This window comes from Rhineura floridana, chromosome 21 (assembly GCF_030035675.1).
Source record: "Rhineura floridana isolate rRhiFlo1 chromosome 21, rRhiFlo1.hap2, whole genome shotgun sequence".
NCBI classification, from domain to species: Eukaryota; Metazoa; Chordata; class Lepidosauria; order Squamata; family Rhineuridae; genus Rhineura; species Rhineura floridana.
The window spans coordinates 20,417,499-20,442,301 of record NC_084500.1 but is presented as its reverse complement, the minus strand read 5'-3'; the positions used below and the strand labels follow the sequence as shown (position 1 = coordinate 20,442,301).

The 24,803-nt window shown below is 55.7% G+C and overlaps 1 protein-coding gene across 1 annotated transcript; it reads right to left on the bottom strand.

Moving 5' to 3' along the window:
- On the bottom strand, positions 1-24,790 carry PRPF8 (pre-mRNA processing factor 8). The gene is made up of 43 exons (XM_061604677.1): positions 24,631-24,790; positions 22,545-22,659; positions 22,233-22,401; positions 21,213-21,377; positions 20,907-21,125; positions 19,875-20,087; positions 19,273-19,398; positions 19,087-19,192; positions 18,475-18,665; positions 17,467-17,586; positions 17,035-17,224; positions 16,562-16,681; positions 16,242-16,376; positions 15,991-16,120; positions 14,719-14,915; positions 14,277-14,483; positions 14,025-14,188; positions 13,704-13,830; positions 13,336-13,528; positions 12,818-13,005; positions 12,140-12,378; positions 11,196-11,342; positions 10,852-11,062; positions 10,463-10,579; positions 10,103-10,350; positions 9,824-10,003; positions 9,489-9,624; positions 9,195-9,364; positions 8,964-9,093; positions 8,588-8,734; positions 6,173-6,333; positions 5,854-6,045; positions 5,119-5,356; positions 4,834-4,962; positions 4,629-4,742; positions 4,287-4,460; positions 3,824-4,017; positions 3,067-3,306; positions 2,789-2,930; positions 1,766-1,906; positions 1,446-1,585; positions 1,018-1,220; positions 1-381 (listed from the first exon to the last, which is right to left on the bottom strand). Exons 2-43 carry the CDS (start codon positions 22,642-22,644, stop codon positions 227-229), a joined length of 7,008 nt encoding a protein of 2,335 aa, XP_061460661.1. The 5' UTR covers positions 22,645-22,659; positions 24,631-24,790; the 3' UTR covers positions 1-226.
- Positions 24,791-24,803: the final 13 nt, after the last annotated feature.

The following is a 24,803-nucleotide window of genomic DNA, read 5'->3' as shown; positions in this document are numbered from 1 at the left end:
TCCCATTTATACAAAATTTTATTAAACAATTGTGAAACTACACTTGGAAGCAGGCACTACACATACACACACATACACACTTTGCTGAAGTGCTGCAAACTGACTCAATGCAGAAACCTAAAAGGAAGGAGGGGGAAGCTGAACATTTAACTCCACAAGGAAGGTCACACAGCAGGCGGCAGTGCTCTGTTGAATGTCAACAGTGTGCAGTCGAGGTCATCCCGCCTTAGGAGTAGAGGTCTTCCCGGTCGGCAGAGTACACCTCCCCTTCCTGCAGGAGGGCGAAGTTGAGGAAATGGGAGGGGCGGTGGACCTCGTGGTAGAATTCTTTGGGGTTTGCCAACTGCAACTCGTATTTCATGTTGGGGTCGTGACGGACACCTGGAACAAGACAAAAATGAGCATACATCAGTCCCTGCAAAATGGATGCTACTTCCTCGCTGGGAGAAGCTGGTGACAAAAATGTGGAGCCAGGGATGGGGCACCGGTGGCATCGCCAGTTGTTTTAGACCCTCCCCCAACTCCCAGCAGCCAGTGTGGCCAAGGACCAGGGCTGATGGGAGTTGGAGTCCAGCAACGTCTGGAGGGCCACCGCTGCCTCCCATCCCTGGGCTAGGCGGATGCCGCTGCTACTCGCCCAGAAGAACAGAGAGCACACTCACGCCTTTCCTTTCTGAGCAGAACAGCCACATCCTGCCTGACAGGAAGCGAAGGGCCACACGTGACAGAACAAGCGTCGTGGTGGAGGGCACGGGTGGCTGATTTTCTCAGCATCCTCATCTCCTCTACCTCCCTCGCCCCCCCAGACAAGTTGGTGACGCAAAAGCTCAGAGCACAGGCCACGCTGAAGAGGACCAGAGCAAGAAATAAATCAGCCTGAGGAACAAAGACCATGAGAAGGAGGCTAATCGGGAAGAGTCGCCTCCTTCGTCACAAGGGAGGTCAGAGGAAGAGGCTCTGTTGGGCCGTGGCAAAAGGACCGGGCTCTGCAGCAGCAGGCGGCCCCTTCCAACTCACCCATGAAATTGTAATTCCAGGAGCTCTGGGCGGGCACCATGAAGAAGCCCAGAAAGCGGTCAGAGAGCAGCATCTGGACCCTCTCGTAGTGGGAGGGCAGGTAGCCCTTGGGGTTGTTCCCTTTGTCCGTGTTCTGCCTGCCCCACTCGTAGCCGCTGGGGGTCAGCTTGTAGGCCGTCAAGGTGCAGGAACCAGGGGTGAAGCTGCGCAGGAAGAAACGCCGGGATGAGAACTAGTGAGGCAGGGGGCAGAGAATGGGATCACACACCCCACTGCCGCCACTACAGAGCTGAGCGCTCCTTGCAGCAACGGGGCCCCTCATCCCTCCAAGGGACCAGAATAATCAGGCACTCAAGCGGTTCACGTGGGGGGGGGGAGACCCAAGTCCTCAGGAGGGCTCCACAACCTCTTCCTGCCCCTGGACTCGCCTGCAGGTGATGATGATCGTCTTCTCTCCATCCCAGGAGGGGTTCTCAGCCATGACTTTGGCGTGGGTCGTCACATCTTGCGGGGAGAGCTGAGGGGACTCATTGGGCTGCGTGTGGATCCATCCCAGGGGCTCCATCTCCTGAAAAACCAAGGGAGGGTCACCACTGGCTAGAAATACTTTTTGCCTGCATTCTGCCTGCCCCACTCGTAGCCGCTGGGAGTCAGCTTGCAGGCTGTCATGGTGAAAGAGGCGGGGGCAGAATACCACCCACTGGAGCTGCCTCCCCTGGTGAGTTTGGGGTGTCTAGGGCAGACCCACCTTGAGGTACTCGTGCTGTGGCAGCTGGCCGGGGAGATGGACCGTCTGGTGAGTGCCCCACTGTGGCACCATCACAATGCACCGGATCTCCTTCACCTGGGGGTTATCTGGGGGGCTCACACCATACAAATATCCTGCAATCTGGGGGGGGGGAGAGTTTTCCCACATCAGCAAGAGTCACAGGAGGGGAAAGGCCCAATAATCCCCGCAAAGCAAAGCTTTAGAGAAAGGGAGAGAGAGCCTGAGGAAGGAAGTTGGAAGGCAGGAAGGAAGGAAGTTGGAAGGCAGAAAGGAAGGAAAGGGCTTTACAAGAAATGTTCACATCCAGGTACGGGGAGAACTACAACTACCCTCCTCCCTGGCCATGCTGACTGCAAGGCCTGATGGGAGCTGTAGTAGCTAGAGGGCCAAATGTTCCCCCCACCGGCAATTAGGAGATCCAGTGTGTAGGTAAGGTTGAACAAAAAGTCTTGGCTGGAAAAGCCAGAGGGGGTAGAGGGAGAGGGCAGGATATGAATTTAATCAATCAATAAATATGTAAAAATGGCAAAAACACTGCATTGACATTGTTGTCTCTCACACACCCGTGGAGGGGGGGGAACAACTAAGTTGTCATACAAAAAAGGCACTGCTGGAAGTTCTGCCCATTTCATAGCAGAGATACGGCCTAGTTATAAGGGTCATCCCCCCTTCCCCAATTATTTACTTATTTGTGCTTTTCGGTCTCTTATACACCATGTTATTAGTTGAATTATTTTTGTACTCTCCTCTGTCCCCTCTTCCACCCCCTGAAAAATCATAGAATTAAAATGAAGAAAAATTAAAATGTTTTTGCTCAGGGAGAGAGCAGAGATGGCCACCAGGGACCGGAAGGGGAGGTCAGTGTGTGGAGGGATCAGGCAAGGCCAGTCAGGCTGGGACTGGGGTGGGAGAAGCCAAGAGGACTGGAGGGGGAGGGAGAGGAGCCTGAGGGCTTAAGACCACCCCCCCCCAACACCAGCAGCAAAGCCAAGGCAAGGGCACCTGAGCACGCAGGTCTGATATGCAGATGAACTTTTTCAAGACATTCTTGGGAAGGATGTAGGTGTAGCCGGTCTCCTTGATGTCATCCGACGAGACGTAGATGTGGTTTGTCCGCAAGTGGAGGTTGGCAGCAGAGATGGCCCTGTTGTTCGTTTGGGGGACGGAAGGTTATAGGGCATCCCGGGACCCAGACACACACACACACACAGCTCTCCCCTTGGTCTAAGCCGGCCTCATCAAGGGCCGCCACTGTCACTGCCAGCCCCTCGGCTCCTCACCTGACACGCCACTCCGTCTTGGAGGAGAAGGTCTGCGTCTCGTAGTTGCTGGTGGTGGACGTGATGATCTCATCGCCGTGCTTGTTCACCGTCCGTGTCTGGGTGGCCGTCAGCTGGGACTGCTCCTTCGTCTGCTTCTCGATCTCCGCGATCTGCTGGCGCTGCTGCGAGGGAGCTGAGATCTCCATGCCCAGGATGATGTCCCGGATCTCTGACTGTGTCAGCGAAGCCACGTTCACACTGGCAAGAAGAAAGTGGGGGAAAGGTGACAGCAGCAGCCAGGGGCCTGCAGATAATTTTCAGCCCCCAAGCTGCCAGGCAGGGCAAACACACACGCTCCTTTCCTCAAAATCTGTGGTGGGTGCCAAGATGGGCCCAAGGAGGCAGGGGTGAGGTGAATGCGGCCCTCAGGGCCTCCCCATCTGGCCCTCAAGACTCCTAAGGCCACATACACGCACCCCTCATCAGCCCTCCTCTGCACCCTCCTCCCAGAGTGTTTTTGCCTGACTGGACTGTGTCCTTCTAATGCCTCTAGCCTGCATGTAGGACACAAGAGGCCACATTTACAGATTGTAACCAATGCTACTAGCAGTAGATCCACTGATGTTCCAGACATGGCGAGCATAGGCTCATTACTTCTAACAGGTCTACTCTTGAGTAGGACTTAGGTGGCGACAACGCTACGTTTGTTGCTCTGCCCACCTTGACCCCCTCGGGCTGAAGAGATTCCCTCCCCTCTGCGCCAGGGACTACCTACTTGTTTTTCTTGCCATAGTCAGCCAATATCAGATCCTTCAGCTGCACCTCCACTTTGATCCACTCCTCGTCTGTCAGAGTGGGCCAGATGTGGTGAGGCTCCGTGACGGTGGTCTTGTCCGGCTTCAAGATGACCTTGGCCCGGTCGTTGTTCACGTGCAGGGCCCGAAGAATGAGGATCAGACGGGAGAAGGCCTGGAGGGGCCAGGGAAAAGAGGAGAGGGAGCAAAAGAGAGGCTGCTGAACCGGAAGCAAACACGTCCACAAGAGGAAAGGGCCTTGGGAGCAGGTCCTGGGCCCCGCTGGAGGCTCTCTCTAGAGCAGCCCTTGGGAAGGAAGCCTCAAGAGTTCAGCTGGAGGAGGGAGGCGAAGGCACCAATCTCAAGTCCACAGGGGGAGGCACTCCCTCACAGGGGACTGAGCAGCCAGCCTCTGCTGGAGGGGGCCACCATCCCAAGACTCACTGTGTAGGAGGAAATAGTCTTTAGCCAGTCGTCGTAAAGGTTGAAGAGAACCATCTGGGGCTCTGTCGCCTTCAGGATGAGGTCCCCAAACTTCTCCACTTTCAGGCAGGCCTGGAAGGGCAGCTGCAGCTCCGAGCCTTTGATCACAATGTTGGGGAAATCCAGCAAGTGCACCTGGGCGGGGGGGAGGGGAGAGGCTGGTTACGCTGCGCCAGCAGCCCAGATTCCCCCCCCCCACCGCCCGTTCCAAAGCACTGGTAGGAGCCCCTGAGCAGAGAGCGCTGCCCTCCTTCCCACAACCCACAGCAGAAGCAACCAAGGCTTCCTTCCTTTCCGGCCCACCTCCAGAGGGTCCAGCATGCCCTTCCGGGTGACAATGATCTGCTTCGGCTGCTCCTCCACAGGCAGGGACCGGATCAGGGCTGCCACTTCCTCGGCCGTCTTCCACTTGGCCAGCTGGAGAAGGGAAGCAGAGGTGCTGAGTGACCCAGCCCGCCCCGTCTGCCGGCCCTCTCCTCCCGCCTACTCCAGCGCCCACACCCCTCACCTGGCCCAACCGCTTCTGCCCTGCCCAGACAGAGGTGTGGATGATCTTCAGGAAGAGCTGCCCAGTCCGGGGGTTGAAGATGAAGATCGCCCCGTTGATGGGCTTCGTCGTCAAGTTCCCTTCAAAGGTCTGAAAGGGGAAGAAGCAGAGACTTGGATTTTCGGCACCCTCCACAGCCACCCAGCTGGTTCAAGACAGGCTACACACACACGTGCAAAATCCAAGAACATGGAAGCGTTGCTTATCTCCCTGCCCGCCCGCCCCTGCACTGGTGGCGGCTCTCACCTTGTGGATGGTGACCCTGTAGACGTTGGTGTCGTCCACAAACCAGATGATCTGATTGGAGAAGAGTTCCCCGTAGTTCTGGGAGGACAGGTAAGGCTCGGTGGGTTCTGAGGAGTACAGCTGCAGCCCCTTCCGGATCCGCTCCCGCAGCACGTACAGGGCGGGGTTCGCCTTCATGATCTTGGCCATGGCCTGCTGGATCAGTGGCTTGCTACCTGGGAACCAGTTCCCGTAGGCGCTGGGGGAGAAGGGCCAAGGCAGGCACATCAGAGCTATAGCAGGCCAGAACTAGCCATTCCCCTCCCTCCAAACAGCTGACTGCACCCAGAGACACCTGGCTGGTCAAGAAAACTTACAAATGGACCCAACTCCACGTGTATTTCCAGTCTGATCATGTCAGTTTGTTTATCTGCTCTTTGGTGGCCACGGGAGAATAAGGTCATCGCTAACTACTAAGCCTGGTGGCTATGTTCCACTTCCACAGCTGGAGGCATTCATGCATCTGAATACTAGTTGCTGGACACCGGAGGAGGGGAGAGGTGCTGTTGGGCTCGTGCCTTGCTTGCGAGTTTCCTGTTGGAGCATCAGGCTGGCCACTGGGAGACCAGGATGCTGGAGTAGGCAGCCCCCCCTTGGCCTGATCCATCTGCAGCCAGGCTCTTCTGAGGTTCTTAAGAAGAGGCTGAGCACCAAAGCCCTGCTCAGGACCCTTAGAAACTGTGATTACACACTCACCTGTGTAGGTTGTAGGCCAGGTCAATGGCAATGAGGACCCCGGTGGGTGAGGGATAGATACTCATGTTGTCTGTGGTGTAGTCCAGAAACTTTGCCCGGGCATAGCGCTCGATGTCATGCGAGTCATAGTCACCCCAACGCAGTTGGATGTCGATCCAGTATTTCTGGGTGGTGGTGCTGTCCATCACGTCCCTGAGCAGGAAAGGAGGCGGTCACTGGCAGGTGGCAAGCCCAGGCAGGCAGCAGCCCGGGGCCTTGTCATCCCGGGATGGGGTGGGGGTCTTCCCTTTCCCCTCAGAGGAGCAGCGGGTGGACTTACTTGGAGTCTGCCAGCAGGGAGGGCCGAGAGACGTTCCACTTGTAGGAGGCAAAAAGGAGGATGTCCGCACAGGAGGAGTTCATCTTGTAGGACTTCCGGGGGTGGATGGTCTCCTTCTGCACTGTCTCGATCTCCAGGGCGTCCAGCTCTTGGTCAAACACCTGAGGACAGATAGACTGCTCTGAAGAGCCCCAGAGTGCCAGGAAGACCCGACCCACCTCCAAGAAGGCAGCAGCAGCAACAGGGCGATCCACCTGAGCCCCTCGGAGGCTTCAGAGATTTCTGCAAGGTCCAGAAACTACCTCACTGTGCCAAGTTGGTTCAACTCGAGGACGTGGACAAGGTGCTTGGACAGGTACGTGCAACCACTTCGGTACTGGATCCTTGCCCCTCCTGGCTGATAAAAACTAGCAGGAATGGAACAGGTAGCTGGGCCAAGGAAGTGATAAATGCCTCTTTACGAGAGGGAGTGGTCCCGGGCTGTCTGAAAGAGGCAGTGGTGAGACCACTCCTGAAAAAGCCTTCCTTGGACCCAGACAATTTTAACAGCTACAGGCCAGTGGCGAATGTTCCATTCCTGGGCAAGGTCTTGGAACGGGTGGTTGCTGGCCAGCTCCAGGCGCTATTGGATGAAACTGATTATCTAGATCCATTTCAATCGGGTTTTAGGCCCGGTTTTGGCACTGAGACAGCCTTGGTCGCCCTGTACGATGACCTATGTCGGGAAAGAGACAGAGGGAGTGTAACTCTGTTGATTCTCCTTGATCTCTCAGCGGCTTTTGATACCATCGACCATGGTATCCTTCTGGAGAGGCTCGCGGAGTTGGGAGTTGGAGGTACTGCTTGGCAGTGGTTCCGCTCCTACTTGGCGGGTCGTCTCCAGAAGGTAGTGCTTGGGGAACATTGCTCGACACCGCGGGCTCTCCAATATGGGGTCCCGCAGGGGTCAGTTTTGTCCCCCCTGCTTTTTAATATCTACATGAAGCCGTTGGGAGAGGTCATCAGGAGTTTTGGAGTGCGTTGTCATCAGTATGCTGATGACACGCAGCTCTACTTCTCCTTTTCATCTTCTTCAGGTGAGGCTGTCGATTTGCTGAACCGTTGCCTGGCCTCGACAATGGACTGGATGAGAGTTAACAAACTGAAGCTCAATCCAGACAAGACTGAGATGCTGTTGGTGGACGGGTTCTCTGATCGGATGGTGGATATATACCCTGTCCTGGACGGGGTTACACTCCCCCTAAAGGACCGGGTTCGTAGTCTGGGAGTCTTTTTAGACTCTTCCCTCTCACTTGAGGCTCAAGTAGCCTCGGTGGTTAGGAATGCGTTTTACCAACTTCGGTTGGTAGCCCAGCTACGTCCCTATTTGAGTAAAGAGGACCTAACATCAGTGGTACATGCTCTGGTAACCTCACGTTTGGATTACTGTAATGCGCTTTACGTAGGGCTACCTTTGAAGACAGTTCGGAAGCTACAACTAGTGCAAAATGCGGCGGCCAGATTGCTGACAAGGACCAAGCGGTCCGAGCATATAACACCTGTTCTGGCCAGCTTGCACTGGTTGCCAATATGTTTCCGGGCTAGATTCAAAGTGTTGGTATTAACCTATAAAGCCTTATACGGTGCGGGACCACGATACCTTGCGGAACGCCTCTTCCGATATGAACCGGCCCGTGCACTACGTTCTGCTACGAAGGCCCTCCTCCGGGTTCCAACTCACAGGGAGGCCCGGAGGGTGATGACAAGATCTAGGGCCTTCTCAGTAGTGGCCCCCGAACTATGGAACAGTCTCCCTGAGGAAGTATGCCTGGCGCCGACTCTGCTTTCCTTCCGGCGCCAGGTCAAAACCTTCCTATTCTCTGAAGCATTTTAAGTTACATTGATCTAATTTTAATAATGTTTATTGTATTGTTGATTGTATTTTAATATTATTTTGTTATTCATTGTATTTTTATACTATTTTATGTTCACCGCCCAGAGAGCTATCGCTAGTCGGGCGGTATATAAATTTAATAAATAATAATAAAATAATAATAATAAAGGAAGATTTTATATACGGGCAGTTAATTGGGTTCAACAAACAAACCCTCTTAGGGGCTCCTACCCTTCTTTCTGCACATTTGGTGCTTTAATTTTTACCCTTTTTTCAGAGCGGGGGAAACGGCAGAATTGCAGGTGCCAGAACTATCTAGGGAATTCCCTGCACAGTGGCTGGGATCTGGACACGGCTGTCTGTTCAGCCTGAGGTCTCCACAGCCATGTCTGCGAAGCAGCTTTGGGGTGGGCCGTAGCGCAGCAGCAGAGCACCCAATGGCATCTCCAGGTACGCCTGGGAATATCCCTGGAGAAGGGCTGCCAGTCAGTGTAGGCGATACTGAGCTAGATGGACCAAGTTTCACGTGGCCGCCTTCTCACCTGACATAAGTCCATGACGATGCTCTCGTGGATCTTCTGCCACAAGTGAGCACGGAAGATCTGGATGAGGGAAATCTTCAAGGTGGGAATCTTGCCGTGCATGAAGATGCCCGTCAGATCAAGCTGCACCTGGAAGCCCACGTACACCTGGAAGAAAGTGGCCAGACTGGGCTTCAAACCTTTTGTGCTCAGGAGAGAGGGGGAAGCGAAGAGGCCAGATAGGAGGAGAGCATATTCGCAAGTGCGGAGAGTCACAGTCACTGCCTCCCACCTGCTACTCCTCAAGAGACAACACAGAAGGTCCCCTCTCTCCAAATCCAAAAGCTGAAGAGCCGCACTGAGGAAAGTGAGCAAGGAGGAGGAGGAGGAGACTCACATTGGCTCTGTTGATCGTGGGAGACCACCAGAGCGTGAACCTTCTGTTAGGGATCTGGTTCAGTCCTGAGCGCTGGGCGTTGGTCAGTTTCTTCCACTTCATGGACTCCTCAAACCCACTGGCTTTTTCCCTGGAATAATTCAAAACCCCACAAAGGCATCTGCCATGAGACCTGCGCTCAGGTCTGCATACAAGCTCCCCCCCCAAGCCCAATGCCTGCCCCCTCCTTACCAGAAGAGACCCTCCCAGGTTGGGAAGTAGGTCCCCTTGAAGAGCGTGTGCTCCAGAATCCCCTCCACCCCACCAAGGGCCTGGATCATGTCTGTGCGGTAGTTGTTCAGGTTCCAGAGCTTCCCGTCATGCCGCTGGTGGGTCCACCAGAATGGGTTCTGCTTTAGGACCTGGAGGGAGGAGAACATTAGCAGCAGCGGAGGCCTCAACACGACCTGGGCAGCTTGGAGAGGGGAAAGGCAGCTCAGTCAGCTGCCAATGGACCCTGGCGCCCACCTAACCCTAACCTCATACCTGGTATTGCTTGAAGTCCGTCCTGACCCTCCAGCCCTTGTCATAGGCGAGGGTGTGTCGGTCCTTCTGGAAGAGGGTGTTGATGCGAGGGATGCCCCTGTCCCAAGAGTCCTCCAAGTCCTCGAGAGTCAGGCGCCTGGAGGGAGGGAAGGAAGGAAGGAGGGAGGGAGGGAGGAAGGAAGGAGGGAGGGAGGGAGGGAGGGAGGGAGGAAGGAAAAGATTGTTGGCTTCTTACTTTATTTTTCTCTGCAAGGAAGGAGTTTCTCTGCAGCCAACGCTGTGGCAGGCTCTGGAGGGAGAGGGAGAAGGAGCTCATCCCCTGCCCGCAGACGCACCTGTTCTGAGCAATGGCCTCCTGCCTCTTGAGTGCGTACTCCGCCCACACCCGCTGAGAGTCAATGAACTCGCTCTCCCACGGCTGAATGTATCTGTACAGGTTGGGGATCAGTTGGTCCTCCTCGTGGCTCATCCCCGAGCGGAAGTGAGTGATGCCCACGTCCGTCTGCTTGGACCACCTGCGGGACAAGTAGATGCGGGAAGAAGACTGGCGGGGACAGAGAGGTTGCTGCGAGGTGCTCCAGTCCCCTCACCCCCAGGTTTCCCTCCCTGCTCACCTGAGGTCGGACTGGGGGATGAGGACGTGCCCCATGGACAGCATGCCCAGGCCCCCCAGCTCCTTGGGCGTGTAGAAGACGACGGGCGGGAAGCGGCTGGGCATCTTGGAGTTCAAGCCGATCTTGATCCGCGTTTGGATCTTGTTCTCGCACTTCACCAGCAGGTCCAGAAGCTCCTGTGTGTTCACCACGGCCTCGCGGAAGTAGGTCATCAGCCCAATCAGGGCCGTGTTCCACTTGTTCACAATCTGCAAGCGGGACCAGAGAGGAAGCCCTCACAGCTACTCCGCCACAAGTGATTAGGAAGCAGAAGTGGCCAGACCGAGACCTGACCGCCCTCCCTCTCCCTGTCCTCCTTACCTTGGTGAAGGTGGTGGAGCCCGAGGCCATCAAGATCTGCCTGACTCGGTTGTGGAACCTTTGCATGGACTCATCGTCCACCCGCAGGAAGCACTGGGCTGTGCGCTCCTTGGTCACCTGCAAGAGTGGCGGACATAAGATGCCCACCTAGTCCAGCATGCTGTTCTCACAGCAGACAACCAGATACCCATTATGGGACGACCACAAGCAGAGCGCGGGGGCAAGAGCAGTTTCGCAATGCTGTGCAATTAATCTGTGTTTTCTAACCCACTTGGAAGCCATCTGGGCATTAAGCGGTATAAGCAATATTATTGTACTTTAACATATAAGACAACAACATTCAGAGGCATGCTACGTTCCCATCCCCAGCCAAGCAGCCCGCCCCCCACCTCATTCTGCAGGTTCCAGACACCATCCTTGTGGGTGAACTCTTCGTAGCTCGTGCGGCACTTGGGCAGGATCCGGCACTCAAAGCCGCACATGTTGAAGAGCAGGTTGGGGTTGTCCTTGCTGTAGACTGACACGAAGCTGTTCTCCCACTGCACGGTCGTGACGGAGCGGGGCAGGCGGTTCTTGATGTCCCAGAACACAGCACGGCCGCTGTGACAAACAAGGGAAGCAGAGGAGGAGGCTTGGACCCAGCCACTGGCTCAGACCTCGGGCCCCCTGGGCTGGGCACAGGTCGGGGCCAGGAGGGCAACCAACTCCCCTCGCCCAGCAGCCAGCCACTCACAGGTTGACGTCGTGCTTCATGAGGCGCATGCGTGCATCTCGGGGCCAGCACTTCTTGTTGTTGTAGCCCACAATGTTCTCGTTGTTTGGGTCTGGGTGCTCCGTGAGGTAGCGCTGGATCAGGTCCCTTGCCTCATCAGCGGTGAACCTGAAGACGCAACAGAGGGAGGAGTCAGGGGGCACCTGGACTCCACACCCAGGACAGCCAAGAGCTACCCGTGGGCGACGCTGGAGGAGGACAGGCTGCGTAGGGAGGGCCTCGCTGGTTGGATCCGGGTGCAAATGCTAGCAGGGGAAGCTGCCCAGCGGAGCTCCAAGGTCAAAGCAACAGGCTTTACAACTTCCTGGGTGGCAGAACTAAGCTAAGCAATGGGAACTTTTTCCCACCTGGACAATTCTGCAGCAGGAGCACAGGACGCTCCCGCATACAGAGTCGGACCGCTGGCTTGGCACTGTCTGCACAGACCCAGCCCTCTCTGGAGACACCACTGGGCACTGAACCCGAGACCTCCCATGTGCAAAGCAGACACTCTGCCACTGAACACGTTTGTGAAATCCTTTTCGGGGGTGGGGGGGTGGGGATCTGATGGGGTTTTTTGTTCTGGACTGCCCTGAATGCCCCACAGGGGCCTCTTCCAACTCTGACTCTCGCAGGAGCACAAGGAGCTGCCTTAGACCGAGTCAGGCCACTGGCCCACCTGGCTCACTACTGCCTTCACTGACTGGCAGTGGCTCTAAGGGGTGTAAGGAAAGGGGGCAGCCTTTCCCCGCCCTGCCTGGAGATGCCGTCTAGGACTGAGCCTGGGAGCTTCTGCGCGCAAAGCAGGGGCTCTGCCACTGAGCTACAACGGCCCTTCCTCGCGTCATGAGCCAGAGCCGCCCGTCTTCTGCAATGTTTGGGGCACAGGGGAAAAACCCACTGCCGGTCCTCCCCCCGGCCAGTACCTGAAGAAGATGTGAATGCGGTCGATGTATCTGCAGAAGAGGCGGATGGGATGGGCCACCTCTGTGGCGATGTCTTGGAAGCTGAGGAAGTCATTGGGCATCTGCGGGGGTCCGGCCATCTCGCTGGCGCGGTGCAGGCCGAGCACCAACAGGTCCATCACCAGGCCGTAGTACTGGACGATGAAAGAGGCGAACTGCAGCCCTCGGATGATCCCGTAGGAGTTGGTGTGGTTCATGTCCTGGGAGGAAGGGCAAGCAGGCTGGCTCAGTCGGAGCGCTGGGGACGCAAGCCAGCCAGGGCTCCGCCTGGGGGAGGAGCCAGGGCTCCGCCTGGGGGAGGAGCCAGGGCTCCGCCTGGGGGAGGAGCCAGGGCTCCGCCTGGGGGAGGAGCCAGGGCTCCGCCTGGGGGAGGAGCCAGGGCTCCGCCTGGGGGAGGAGCCAGGGCTCCGCCTGGGGGAGGAGCCAGGGCTCCGCCTGGGGGAGGAGCCAGGGCTCCGCCTGGGGGAGGAGCCAGGGCTCCGCCTGGGGGAGGAGCCAGGGCTCCGCCTGGGGGAGGAGCCAGGGCTCCGCCTGGGGGAGGAGCCAGGGCTCCGCCTGGGGGAGGAGCCAGGGCTCCGCCTGGGGGAGGAGCCAGGCCACCAGCACAACCACCACCACACCCGGCCACAGCGAGGGCACCTTGTAGTTGATGACCACGTTGTTCTTGGCCGTCATGTAGTCGGCGATGTTGTGGTCAACGATGAGGCGCAGCAGCCTGTTGAGCAGCGTCAAATCAATCTTCTCGTACATCTTCTCAAAGCGAGACTCCAGCATGACGTTGCACTCCCCTTCGCTGGTCTCCCACACGTCTTGCAGGTTGTTGATACCTGAGGGAGGCAGAAGGAGCCCATCTCAACCCAGCCGCCTGTTTTCAGGGGAAGGAGGGCGCAGGGGAGCCCTCTGGGGCTGTCCACGTCCCACTGGAACCGAGGAAGAGGCCAGGGATCGATGGCTCATGGCTCACGGCCAGGGCCGTCGGCAAACCCACCCAAGCAGGAAGCGAGCATCCCTGACTCAAATCGGACAGCCAGCCACAACGATTTCCCAGACACAGCGGATTCTGCTCAGACTCCACTGCAGGGGGCTGAAGGCACGGATGCTTCCCACAGGCAGGCAAGAAACCAGAATGAACAAACAGGACCCTGTCCCAGTCTCACCCTGGCACCACTTGTACACCAGCAGCGGAGGGGGCTCCGTGTCCGCCGGCTTGATCCAAGGAGGGAAGAGCCGCCTCTTGTCTGCCTCGTACCACAGGTACTGGTCCAGGTAGGCGTCTGTGATCTTCTCCAAGGGCTCCACGTCATAGACAGGGACCAGGTGGCTGTAGAGGTCCATGAACTCAATGCCCACCTGGCCAAGGAGGAAGCAGAGAAGAGTCAACCAGGGGCCAGGAAAGGGCACAGGGATTTTCACTGCTGCCGCCATCGGAGACTCCATACACAGGCACACCAGTGGAGGCCTGAAGGATGCAAAACAATGCCAGCCCCTGCAGGCATCCTGAGCCTCCCTCCTCCAAAAGCCTCACCTCCTTGAAGGCTCGCTGTGTCAACAAGTGTCGCTTGATGCGAGACAAGGCCTCGTGGGGGTTGTCGTACGCCTGCTCAATGAGGCCCAGCTCCTCCCGCTGAGATTGGTTCAGACGCGACTTCACGCTGGAAGGAAAGGAGGCTATGACCAGGAGAACCACAATCGTTCCCCGCAGGTCTCAATCTGCAAAGAGAGGCTGGTTCTCCAAGCCCACCAAGGAGAGCTGCAGTATCCCAGCTCAGGCCTGGCACCTTCCCTGGCACCTGTCCCACTGCCAGCTCCCCACGGTGCCCCTGCCCGTCCCCTCCCGCCATGTTACCTGTAGGCTTCCTTCAGCCTCTCCAGGGCCAAGATCAGCAACTTGGTGTCGTGCTTGTAGGACAGCGGAGGGAACGGGATGGGCGAGAACCGGCGGCTCTCCAGCCAGTGCACAGTGGTGGTGTAGACGGCCACAGCCTCCTCTGCCGTGATGTATGGACCGTCCTGCAGGGAGAGCAGCAGCATTAGGCGTGCATCCCTGGCCCAGCCCACTGGCCCCTCCCACCCCCGGGGGCCCCCCCACGAGCCCCACCTTCAGGTAGTTGTGCTGCCGCTCCTGCTCGGCTTTCAGGTACAGCCTGGTCAAGCGGCCCAGGTTCTTCTTGCAGACCGTCTTGTCCACAGTGGCGCCACGGCGGATGCGCTCCCGGTTGTAGTGAGCCGTGTTGGTCCACCAGTCGGCTTTGGCCTTCACGTACCGCAAGATCATGTTCTCAATAGGGGTCGGCAGCCCAGGCACCTGGCAGCAGGGAGGAAGGAGGAGAGGGGCAGGCTGGTTAGAGGAGCGGGTGTCACCGCAAAGCAGCCCCTCTGGAAGCAGCAGCAGCAGCAGCAGCTCCTCAGTGGCAGAGCACCTCCAGTGGCATCTCCTGACAGAGCTGGGACAGACCGCCTGCCACGCAGGATGGGCAAGACTGTGCCGGGTGGACCAATGCCTGAGTCAGTAACAGGCGGAGGGGCCAGGCTGGACTTGCCTTCCAGGGGATGTTGGCCTTCCAGCACCGCCACGCCTCACTCAGGTGCTGCAGGATGGTCCGGGCCTTGTTCTGCTTGATCCCCTCGGGCATCATGTCAAGGATGTCGTGCATGACTGCCGCACGCAGCTCCAGGTCAAAGTGAGACTCCACACGCTGCTTGGTGACCGTCTTGGCCACACCCTTTGAATGACGGCCTGGAAGGAAGGAAGGATCGGTCAGAGGAGACGCACAGCCAGATGAGCAGCTACGCAGGAGGGAGACTCCCAGAGGACAAAAGGGAGGCTCAGAAGGTCCTGGAAGCTTCTCTGGACATGGAAGGCAGACTAAAAAAAACGCTCTTCCCTGCATAAAAAAAGGCTTGGCAAGTGCCAGCAGGGGGGCTGTGAGTCCTTCGCTGCTGCAGAGCTCTGGCAGAACCAGGCAGGCGAGTCTCCCCAGATCTGCTTATGGGTCAAGGAAGGGAGGCATGACAGTGAGCATCATCTTGTGCTCCCAACCTATTCTGACGACTAGGGGAGACGTGCAGAGCGCACAGCCTCCTCCACTGCAGGCGGGGGAGCCCATTCAGAGGCGATGGGTTGGGGGGACATGGAGGACTCAAAGGCGGGCCTTGGCCTTTCTTGCTCAGCAATTAAGCTTATCCCGTGGGAGGAAGTCTGAGACCGGAGACGCTTTAAGTTGGATTCCTGCACTGAGCAGAGGGCTGAACTGGATGGCCTTACAGGTCCCTTCCAACTCTTCTATCATTCTAAGGTCTTACTGGAGAAGGCAACAAGAGTTCAGGGGAAACAGACAGTTCAGCTGGGCGAGGCCTTTTTAGTGGTGGTGCCAGAACTGTGGGATGTCCTCCCTGCAGAGAGGATTTGCTGGCCTCCATCCCTCTCTTTTTGTTTTTAGGCAGCTTTTCACATAAAAAGCAACATATCATTGTTACTGCTCTTTATTCGCAAGATTTACACACGTCATGCACTGCTGTTTTTCTACTCTGTACTGTTTTTAACTGTACTGTTCTTGACATCGTACTCTTGTATGCCGTTTCTGAACAGCTTTCGAGGAAAGGGAGACGTAAATACTAATAAAAAAGGAAATAATCCCAGCCAGCCAAATGCCTGACATAAACCCCTTTATTTGTTCCCCACATCTGGGCATTCAAAGGTATACTGCCGCTAAACAAGGAGGCTCTGCTGCTAGCTATTGCACCCAGCACCAGCCACTGAGAAACATTCCTTCACTGGAGATTTCCCCACCACCTCCCAGATCCCCGCTCACCTTCAAACTGCCTGGCCAGAAGGTTGCCCAGCCAGCGCTCCAGCAGCGGAGTGATGCCTCGCATGAAGAACAGCCACACGCGCCAGCCTGGAGCCCAGAAGCCACAGCCGGGGCCCTTCCCCACCGGCCCCTGGTTGTTGGGAGGAAACAGAACATGGAAACTTGCAGGCTGCCTGGGAATTACCGTGTGTTTCCGCCCCCTTCCACTCCTAGCCCAGCCACACCCCGGCCAGGCGCTCTGCCGGACTCACAGTGTTGAAGCGGTAATAAATGAGATGCTTCAGGTCTTTGCACATCCGGATCTGCCGCATCAGCTTGTACTTGTACCTGTACATCCCCGTCAGCTGCCCGACGTGGGCAAAGATGTACTGGAGACCGTCTGCCAACTGGGGGGGGGGGAGAAAGGCAAATATGTTAGCAGCGTCTCCGTAAAGGATGTAAGAGCCCAAGGGGCCCCATTCAGTAAAGCATCCTGTTCTCCCAGGGGCCACCCAAGTGTCCCTTGCAAGCAGGACCCAAGGGAACCGTAAGCCCCTTTCGGTAGGAGAACAGCTGCTGCGAGACCACCTACCTGGAAGGCATCCACGTTTCCCAGCCTATACTGGACATGGCTGTCCACCACCAGTTTGGTCAGGCGCAGCACCTCCCGGCAGAGATGGAAAGCATTGCCAAAGCGAGATTTCTTCCTTTCCTGCAGGGCGAGAGGTGAGAAAGAGGATATGAAGAAGCTGCAAGATGAACGTGTCGACAGCAAATGCGAGTACAATGCGTTCAAGCCCGGCAAGAACAAGCTGTGGAGGCCTACACAGACGCAGAGGGACCCAGCAGCGGCTGCCAAGTCCCACACACACTTAGGACAGGAGGAGCAAGGAGGCAAGGTCCACCTTCCTTCAAGACCAGCACCAACTCTGACCGGCAGCATCTACACCAGACCCCTTTAGGTATGGAAGGTCCCAAAATGGACTCAGAACTGGCAAAGATGCTCTGTGCCAACCCATCGGTGACTAGATAAAAAAAGCCCCTGCAAGGGGAGAGAGCCAGCACCTTGGTGGTGAGGGTCTTAACAGGCTTCAGGTTGAAGTTGTAGTCCAGGTGGAGATAGTTGAGGTTCTTGCGGTGGATCAGCAAGTTGAGCATGTTGTAACCCTGGCGGCAGACCTGGAGCCCCACCTCCACCCAGTCCAGCTTGGTCGACTGGAAGAACTTGGTGGCCTTGAAGGAGCGGAAGAGGTACCTGGAGGAGAAGGCAGGGGGCGTCATGCCTAATCCCAGGTCAGCCCAGCATCTTGTGCTCTGGCTGGCAGCAGCTCTCCAGGCGGAGAGCGCCTAGTTGTTCCCATCACCTCCTTCCAGATTCCTTTTTAACCAGAGAGATGCCAGTGGGGAGTGAACCTGGGGCCGTCTCTGAGCTAAGGACTCCCCCCTTCCCCTCCGCCCCGGGAGCCAAACACAGCGCTTGCAGGGGTGCCTGCTCACCTCTTCTTCTGGGCCTTGGGGGGCCTGTGCTTGAGAGCATTCAGGACGTAGTACTTGAGGAGCTTCTGATAGGAGACACGGACTTTGACAGGCTGCCCAGCAGGGCAATGTTCTCGGTACCTGGGAGATGATGACAGAAACATTTCATTTCTCCAGAGACAGCTCCAAGATATTTGTAACTACAACCCCCAAAAACAGTTAGTGCTTGAAGGAATTATAGTTATAATTATTATTTAAAAGCATATCCCCACCCTTCCTCTCAAAGGAGCCCAGGGCGGCAAATACAGAAATGATTTTTAAAAATTAAATATCTTAAAAAACCATTCCAATACAGACACAGATTTGGACTAAGATCTCTACTTGAAAGGCTTGTTGGAGGAGGAAAGTAGGCACCAAAAGACAACAGAGGCTATGCCTGTCTAACGCTTAACGGGAAGGAGTTCCAATGCCTATACTGTGTGGAACAGACCTCTGGATGAGTTGGTATCTGCAGGAGGCTTTCACCTGCAGAGTGCAGCACTTAACAATGAAACCAGTGGAAAAACAGACTGGGGACGTGTAGCCAGCCAAGTTCTACTCAGAGATGCATTAAAATTAACAGGTCTAAGTTACTGCTGTCCATTACTTTAAGTGCGCCTACTCTGAGCGTGACGACCAACAGCTCAGCCTAGTGAAAGAAAGGGATGTGGAATGCAAAATGGGAAACCAATGGCAAATCCCTCTTCCCCCCAAAAAAGGATCCCGAGGATGCAAAAAGTTGCAAGGGTCTGCATAGACCAAACCAGACACATGGAGGGACAGATTCCATACAAAGAAAACTCTGCAACTCTATGAGAGGTTCCTCTATGCTACGCAGACACCCCCACGTCCTGGAAGAGCGGCCCCTTCCCGCCTGTGTAAGGCCAGGCAGAGAGCTGTCCAACCAGTAGGCATCCATCAGAGAACGGCAGCTCTGCGCCGGGCAAGGCCAAAGTCTCCCACCCACCCTCACTCCCAAAGCCACGCTACCAGTTCTTGACGAGGGGGATGTCGAGCGCCCGGCGGGTTCGGCCAGAGCGCAGGTTGAAGGGCCGAGGCGCCCACAGGAGGGCGATGCCGTTGGCCGTGTTGTCGGTGTAAAGAGGCGTCTCCTTCAGGAACGGCTCCACAAACTCCGGCAGCTCAAACTCCTCGTCGTCATCAGGAAGAGGCTCCTGGCTCTAGTGGGACCCAGGGCAGTCAGTGAGCCCCCCAAAGGGGTCAGGCAACACACACACCCCCGAAACTGCCAAAACTATTAAAGCATTCGAGTGGCCAACACACTTCCCAAGTTTCCTTTGCCACTGGAGGTGTGTGTGAATATGGCCCTCCAGGCCTCTCTGTCTGACCCTCAGAACTCTCCGCAGGCCACAACCCGCAATGGCCCCGTTTTGCACCCTCAAACTCTGACAATGCCTCTTGCCTGCCGGGAGGGAGAAGTGGGGTGGGCGAGAGAGTGTGTGGAAGCCGGACTACTGTGCAAAGGGGAAATTAACTCTGGCTCCTCTGCTCGCTTTCCACACCAAAAGGCAGGGTAGAAATTTCCCAGATTAAACACACACCCCTGGCTAAGTTCACGAGCCTTTCCCCAAATGAGCCCACCTTAACAGAGTGCCTGTGTGAGATGGGGTTGATGAGGGGGTCGAAGTAGAAAGCCGGCAGGTCCGGATCCTCGGTTTTGATGAAGACCACGTTAGGTGTGTGGTACCTGCAGCGCAGAGAGCATTAGGTGAGCTGCCTCCCCCTCATCCCAAACCAGACGAGACCCCCCCCCACCTGAAACCTCACCAGGTGAGATGGACGTGGTGAGGGAGGTTGTTGTAAAGGTAGGGAAAGGCGATCTTGTACTCGGTCCTGATTGGCTGCCGGATGATGATCTTGTTGATGTCATTGAATTCATTCCAGTCTTCATCCCTATTTGAGCCAGAGAGAAGGGAGGATCAGCTCAAGGGCAGCCCACAGCGGGAAGGGCCTGGGGGTGGCCTCTGAGGGAGCTCCACTGAAGCAGCATCCTGTGGCGGCCTCCGTGGCAGCATCTCCAGGCAGGGCTGGGAAGGACTCCTGCCCCAAACCCTGCAGTGGCCCTGCCAGTCAGCACAGACAATACTGAGGTGGATGGGCCAATGGTCTGACAGCTTCTTGATGTTCACATGATGGTGGGGATCAAAGCTAGAAAGACACAAACACAGCACCCGCCTCTATTCCCACAGGCAAGGGACTCTCCCAGCGGTTGTCGGCGCCCCACCTCCAGGACCAAACAGTGTATGCTCAGAAATGGTCCAGGGAGGAGCACCCCAGACCCCCCCCCCATAAAGCAGCCTGGCTCCTAAAGCACCAAATTCATATACACAGACACGCACGTCTCTCGGAAGGAAGGACCCCACACTCACTGCAGGTTAATGTCCCGGACAAGCGGCTCGAACTTGGGTCCCCCCGGGATGGCCATGTTGAGGGCCTTGGAGGTGAAGAAGGCCTTCAAGTCAAACAGGTAGAAGTAGTTGTCGTCCACGAGGTCCGTGAGGAGCTGGTTGGCCAGGCGGTACAGCGTGGACATCATCGGGAGGGTGAACTGCCAGCGCTGGTAGGTGGACCCATTGACGTATCTATGGCCCAGAACAGAGAGCCAAGGTGTGAGAGGGATGCCCAGACGCCCACAGGCTACTCTCAGGAGCCACAAGTTACCGTTTCGAGCACCATGACAATAATCAGGCGCTGCACACAGAACAAGGGGCGGAACAGAAACCGGCCAGCAAGGGGCCAATCAAAGAGCCACTCTGTCACAACGACAGAGTCAAAATGAGCAGTGTTCAGCGACATATACAAGAAACACTCCAGGCACCCAGAGCGGGATGGGGGGGGCACAGCTGAAGCCAACCCCAACCGAGGAGGGCAGGGAGCCTGCACCCCAGGAAAGGGATGGATGTGGGCCTTTGCTGAATCTCATACAGCTCCTGAGGGGGTCTTTGAAGGTGCACACTGGGCCGGCAGGTGGCCACCCAATTTGCACTTTCAGAGCACTCCCTTCTAAAGCCCAACATCCCAAGGAATCATCTCCCGTTGCAGCCGCAGCCTGAAGAAGAGATGCCTCTGAAAGAGCAGATCGTTCCTTCAAAGATGAAAAGCACGCACTGGGTCAGCTGCCAGCCAGCCACGCCAACACTTCCCAAAGCTCTCCAAAGGTGCTTCTCCTTGCACGGGCTGCTCTGGGCTAGTGAACCTTGACAGAAGAACGGTCCTCTACTCCTACAACAGATGGAGGCTGACTCTCTATCACTCACTGCCTGGCCCCACCCTCCTCATTTCTGAATTCAGCACAGGGCCTGCTGGGTAGGATTTCCTTCTTTAGGCAGGCTCCCAAAGCAGGGGGAGGGGCTCGACTTCACCTCTCTCCCCCTCCTAAGCCCAGGCAGGGCGCCACCCACTTGCGGTTGTCTTTCAGGGGCTGGTGGTCGTAGAACCAATCCAGGACGGGGGCATCCTCCTCGGAGTCCAACTCCAGCTGAATGGCCTCCAGCGGCTCCACATCCAGAATGTTGTCGGCATAGTCAAGGGGCGGTTCTTCGTCGTCGAAGGGCGGGAAGCGCATGCGCTTGAAGTGCCGCCGGTCCCTCTTCTCTCGCCTCATCATGATCCACATGGACCTGGAACAAATCACGAGGGTCAGCCTTGCCTCCCAGGGCTGTGTTGTGTCAAGACCACACCCAGGCCAGTTGGGAGACCTCACTTACCCCCACTGGGCAATGTAGACCGGCTCAATCACCCACGGGATCTCATTCACAAAGGAAATGGCCCCCGTGATGTGGTACAGGACAGGCACGTCACGGATCTGCTCCCAGGGCATCGGCATGTTTTCCAGGAGCTTCAGGACCGCGTGAGGCATGTATTTCAGGGCTCTGGGGAAGCGGGGCGGGGGGGAGAAGAGGGCACAGTCATAACAGGCACTGAAGGCCAGGCACTGCCTTGCTCTCAACAGTCAAGACGCAACCACAATACTCTGCAGGCAAAATTCCAGGAAAATTTCCAATACTTTTTCACATACAAAGTTCTGTTTTATGAGTTAACTGATAACAACGAATGGATGTCAAATGCAAATACGGTATTTAGCAAGCTTGGCAGTTTTGATGTTGGCAGTTTTGTTTACCAAATACAAGTAAAATAACCATACTAAATTATATCAGCCTCTAGGGCACAGGTGGTGCACTGGGCAGGCCAAATCCAGTACTGCCCAACCTTCCAGGGACCACTGTTGACAGGCGGGGCTGCCCACCTGTCAATCACCTGCTACCAGATGACATCAGGCCACTGAAAGTTCAAAGCAGGGCTGCAAAGTGCTTATGCTGCAGCTGCTAAACAGGAAAAATAAATAAGGCTATTGATGGCTATTAATCCTGATGGCTAAATGAAACCTCCACATTCAGAGACAGTCTACCTCTCAGTGCCACTTGCTACAGAGCAACAACCAGAAGGCCAACACCTCCATGTCTGCTTGTGGGCTTCCAACCTGGGGCATCTCGTCACCCACTGTGGGAAACAGATTGCTGGACTAGGCAGGCTTTCAGTCTGATCCAGATTCAGGGTTCTTCTGAGGTAAGACCTTCCCAGTAACAATACATAGGATTGTGATTGAGTTGAAAAACTCCCAGAATCAACTCTGCCTTCTGTCACTTGAAAGGCCTGGCCATTTCCCCCCAAGGTAAACATCACCAGATACATCCTACACACCCAGATCCTCCAACTCCCCTTCTCACCCCAAATAGACCCGCTTGTCATGCCGGAACTTCCTGTTGGTCATGTCTCCATGGTCACGGATGATCTTCCGCACATGCTCAGGGGGCATGTCCTCCTTCTGGGCATCCACAAAACCAAACTTCCTCTTTTCAGCATAGCGCTTGGCCTGCAGCTGCTGCCATTTGCGGGCTGCAAGGGGACAGATGAAAGCACCACTCACAAGGAACGCCTCTCAAGCCAAGAGGACAGCTCAGTCCACAAGGGCAGAAGCGGAGGAAAAAGAAGCCAAAGCCTCCTTCCATCACACAACACACACAGAGCCACAAGCTTACCTTTTTCCTGCAGCTTTTCTTCAGACATGTAGTCGGGCAGTGGGGTCAAGGGAGCAGGCATTGGGGGGCAGGGCCCCCGGAAAGGGAACACACCTGCCATGGTGAGGGGTCAGAGCTGGGAAAAGAAAGCAAATCAGGGTTAGAGAGTGGCAAGCAGATGCACCTCCTCCCACAGGCCCTGAGGTGTACCACACTTCCCAGCCACAGATTGTCCAACCTCTGCCCCACAAACACACACACACCATCTCCTAGAGAAGAAGAGAGAAAAAAATGCATGAGAAGAGGGAACCCAGTGATGCTAAATAGCATACAAAAAAACAGGAGTTACCCACAATAATATGCTGCTTCTACAATGCTGTAAAATAAGCCTGCAGGGAAATTTACACTAGCAGACAGCTCATGTTTTCCCTGTTCTATTTTTCATCATCCGAGCAGGCTCAGATAGGAGCCATATGCAAGCTCCTTGTCCGAGTTGACCAGGTTGAACCCAACCCACCCCCAATTTTCCCAACTAGATCCCATCAATGTGTATATACGCTAAAAGCACGTTAAGAAAATGGAGATAACTTTTAAACTTTTTAGAGGCTGAAGAGGGGTGGGAAGGAAATAAGCTTAAACAGTTGCATTTAAACCTTTTTTGGGTCAAGGACCCATTTGGGAATCTGATGAAAGCAATGGACACACACACCCCATTAAAAAAGAAAACAAATACAACTTAGAAAATTAATGGTTTTGCAACCAGTTCACAGACCCCTCTGAAGCCCATCCATGGGCCACAGGTTAAGAACCCCTGGCCTACAGGGCTCCAGAGGGTGCAGCTCTGCAAGTATGCTGCAGTAAAAATATGCATTCTTGCAACATCCAAAAGACTAACAGATTTCTTGTGGCATAAAGTTTTTTGCCCCCATCAGATAAACAAAGCATTACCCTCAGTTAACAGAAAGCACAAGCATGTCCCACTAAACACGCTGGCGCTTACTTCTGAGGACTGCAATGACAACCACTATTATTATTACACAGCGCCACCCACAAGCGTGGCACTTCAGGCACCTCCAAATGCTCAGGCCTCCCCAACGAATCAACTGAAACACACACACAAAAATTAGCAACCAAAGAAAGGAGAAAAAATGAGCCAGCCAGCCTCCCTCTTTCAGGCACTGCTGCTGGGTAGGAAAGAACACCTACATACGGTGCAACCTTATCTAGGCCTACTCAAAAGTAAACCCCACCACTCTCTTCTGCAATTATATCCGTTACACACACAAATAAAGAAAAACACATTTTGCATCTACAAAAGGGTCACATTCAACTACGCTATGCTCTTGAGTAGGCCCAGTGGAAATAATGGCCCAGAGTTAGTCACATCCATTAATTTCAATGGATCCGCCCTGAAGTAGGGCCAACATCAGACACAACCCAACATATACATGTGTGGCATAACGGTTAGGGTGATGGACTATGACCTGGGACTCATGACCCGGGTTCAAGTCCCCATGCAGCCATGAAGCTCACTGGGCGATCTTGGGCCAGTCACAGCAGCTTAGCCTTGTGAAGGGTTGTTGTGAAGATAAAATGGGGAGAAGAGAACCACGTACACTGCCGTGGAAAAGTGGGGCATAACTGTGTATACATACATACATATATATTTACACACAGACACACATTTGCGTGGGCGTGGATGCGTCTGTATGTGTTTCCGCGCAGGGATTTGCTCCGGCATTTTGTAAAGAAAAATGTAAATGCAGTGCCTTCAAGTCGATTCCGACTTATGGCAACCCTATGAACGGGGTTTCCATGAGGCTGCGAGGCGACGACTGGCCCAAGGCCACCCGGGGAGCTTCAGGACTGGGTGGGGATTTGAATCCGGGTCTCCCAGGCCGCAGTCCAGCACCTTCACCACTACGCCACTCTGGCTCCGGCATTTTACCTGCAGCCTAATCGCCTTCCCCGGGGCTTTCTCCCAGGGAGGCGCTGTATATAGGGATTGCGTCCTCGATCCGGATTTGGCGCGCGCGTTGCCGTTAATCCGAATCGACTGCTCCGGTTTACTTTTTCTTTTACTTATAAGCGCCGAGTCCTCCCCTACCTGCCCCCTCCGCGAGGGAGACCTCCCTTCCCCGCTCCGCTCTCCGGCCTCGCCTTCTCCGCTCCTTTCGCCGCTCCTGCTCCCAACGCGGAGAAAACCTCTTAATGGCCGCCGCCGCAACAACCGACGCTCTGCGCGAGCCTCGTCAACACTGCGCAGGCGCAGCCCCTCGG

Bases quoted from the DNA above. Each gene is read 5' to 3' on its own strand.
- PRPF8 (XM_061604677.1), bottom strand. From the start codon at position 22,644: ATGGCAGGTGTGTTCCCTTTCCGGGGGCCCTGCCCCCCAATGCCTGCT. The intron at 17,225-17,466 runs GTGAGCAGGCAC...CTTCTCCTCCAG, and splicing joins CCCAAGGCCCAGAAGAAGAG to GTACCTCTTCCGCTCCTTCA. The intron at 14,189-14,276 runs GTGGGGCTCGTG...CTCTCCCTGCAG, and splicing joins GGCAGCACAACTACCTGAAG to GACGGTCCATACATCACGGC.